The sequence below is a fragment of the Ischnura elegans genome, chromosome 13 (assembly GCF_921293095.1).
Source record: "Ischnura elegans chromosome 13, ioIscEleg1.1, whole genome shotgun sequence".
NCBI lineage: Eukaryota > Metazoa > Arthropoda > Insecta > Odonata > Coenagrionidae > Ischnura > Ischnura elegans.
In genome coordinates, this window is record NC_060258.1 from 6,407,813 (window position 1) to 6,410,380 (window position 2,568).

General features: G+C 42.6%; 1 protein-coding gene across 1 annotated transcript; it reads left to right on the forward strand.

The window, feature by feature from the left end:
• The first annotated feature begins 847 nt into the window (after positions 1-847).
• LOC124170417 lies at positions 848-1,378 on the forward strand. Its single transcript, XM_046549138.1, has one exon. It carries the CDS (start codon positions 848-850, stop codon positions 1,376-1,378), a length of 531 nt encoding a protein of 176 aa, XP_046405094.1.
• Positions 1,379-2,568: the final 1,190 nt, after the last annotated feature.

Below are 2,568 nucleotides of genomic sequence, written 5' to 3' on the forward strand. Positions count from 1 at the left end.
ATGCTATAACTATATCAGTCCACAAAAATTTTCTCCCTAGATTTCTGCTGTTGTAGACAAAAGCCAAAGAGTGTCACTTTTAACTCTACAAAACTTAGACTACACCAGTCTTCGAATAAGAAAAATCGAAACGTACACACCTTGCAGCAACTTCTCGGCAAACTTTCTCTAAGAGCTGCGTTTGATTCTAAACAAATCTTTATGAAAACACTGAATTTCATCAGTTTCTTCAAACACAGTGGACACACGGTAGTGGGAAGGCCATCTCCCACAGCAATCTGAGATGTTAATAAACAAGTTACAGGTACGTCAACAGAATTCGGCATTATATTGGAAAAAAATGAAGTAAGCAGCATTGTAAAGAAAATCGATAGCATTTAATGAGTAACTTACATCCCGAAACTGTCGTCCGCAAAACATGTATCAACGCGGTGTAAACCCGGAAAACCATCACTAAATAACTAACCGCGGAAGCCTCCGTAATAATTTAATCCACCTCTACGGGGAGGATATTTTCAAGAGTAGTAGAAGATTTGAGAAGCTGAGAAAGAAGAAATTCAAACTTCTGTCTTCTTTGGCTTTCCTCGAGAGATGCAGAGACTCGGATACGCTACCATCTTTTCTCAACATCAAGCATCCTATCCAGTCTAAGAAGGCGAAGAGAATTCTCCGCCGTGCGAGCTTTGATCTACTGAGAGAACGAATGCAGTACACACGCAGTGCTCTCCACTTTTGTTCGACGGAACTCTACCACCTACACCTAGAGCTTAGCAGCAAATTGATACCAGAGGATTGGAAGACATTGGAGAGAATTACCTTCCAATCATCCTCCACCACCTTTACAGCAATGAGAGAGAAGCAATTAAAGAAGTTCGAAAATTTGGTGGAAAAACAACGTCCTTCACCCGAATACACCTTCAATAAAACAGATAGTGTGGTTATAAATCTATCTCAAGTGAATCTTAGTGATTCCGCAACCTCCATACTATCCAAAGGACTTAACTTTGCCATAGCACCCAGAGGTATACCGAAGGAGGAAATAATCACTGGGGTAGAAAATGCTTTACGCAAGCTAAGGAAATCAGAGGCCGATGAAATCAGGGAAGAAGGCAGCCATATCATCAGGAAAGCGAGGCCTCCAAAACCCAATTTGACCAGGGCAGAGAGAGAGGCCATCTGTGAACTCAGGAAAATCGATGATTCACTGATATTGCCAGCTGACAAAGGGAACGCAACTGTGATCATCTCTGAGGAGGACTACCGAAAGAAGGTTTGCGGTTTGCTAGACGACCCCACCTACAAAGAACTTAACTCAGATCCTACGGCAAAAATCCAGAGGAACATCAAGGACCTCATGAAGCATTCGTCAATACCCTAAGAGGAGAGACGATCTCTGATCCAGTCGGCTCCTAAACCTCCACGACTTTATGGCCTGCCTAAGATTCACAAGGATGGGATACCACTCCGGCCTATCGTAAGTGCTATTGACTCACCGACACATAAGCTTGCAAAGTATCTTGCCCATAGCCTTCGGCCATTCTCGGGCCTAACTGCAACCTATGTGAAGAACTCCTTCCATTTCATCAATATTATAAAGGAATATAAGATTACGGAAGAGGATCTCCTTGTTAGTTTTGACGTGGTGTCTTCGTTCACCAAAATACCTACTGAAGATGCCATCGAAGTCATTAAGACTCTGACAGAAAAAGGCCTTCCGAAAGACATTCCGAAAATGGTGGAGTTTTGCCTTCGTAATTGCTATTTCTCTTGGGGAGGGAAATTATATGAACAAACGGAAGGGGCATCCATGGGTTCTCCTTTATCACCGGTCGTCGCAGATCTTTATATGGAAGAATTTGAACGAAAAGCCCTGGATTCTTTCCCTATGAAGCCGAAACTCTTCGTGTGATATGTTGACGACACCTTCGTCATATGGCCTCATGGGACAGATAAACTGAAAAGATTCCTTGAACATCTTAATAGCCAAAATAGTTCCATCCAGTTCACTATGGAAATGGAAGAAAATAAACAACTTCCCTTTTTGGACGTTCTCGTCAATAAGAAATCAGATGGCACATTGGGACATTCAGTCTATCGTAAGGAAACGCATACTGATCGCTATTTGAATGCCAAATCACACCATCATCCCAGGCAAAAAGCATCAGTTATTAAAACTCTATATCATAGGGCATATTCCATATCGGATACAGATTCGCTCGCTAGAGTGAAACAACACCTCCTTACCACGCTCCAAGAAAATGGCTACGATCGGGTACTGATTCAAAAAATCGCGCGTAGGGAAGAAGAGAAAAGAGATGTGGCCTTGGACATTGCAAAGAAAGACCAGCAAAAGGCAAAGACACATGCTCTCTTGCCAAACGTGGCTGCAACGTCGGAAAGAATTGCTAGAGTTCTCGCCAAACATGACGTTCTGACGCGATTTATAAGTTTGAAGAAGACCTCTGACCTCCTCCGGAGTGAAAAAGATCGTCATTCATCAGATATCTATGAAGGAGTGTATGAAGTAACGTGTTCCTGTGGTTTATCATACATCGGGCAAACATCTAG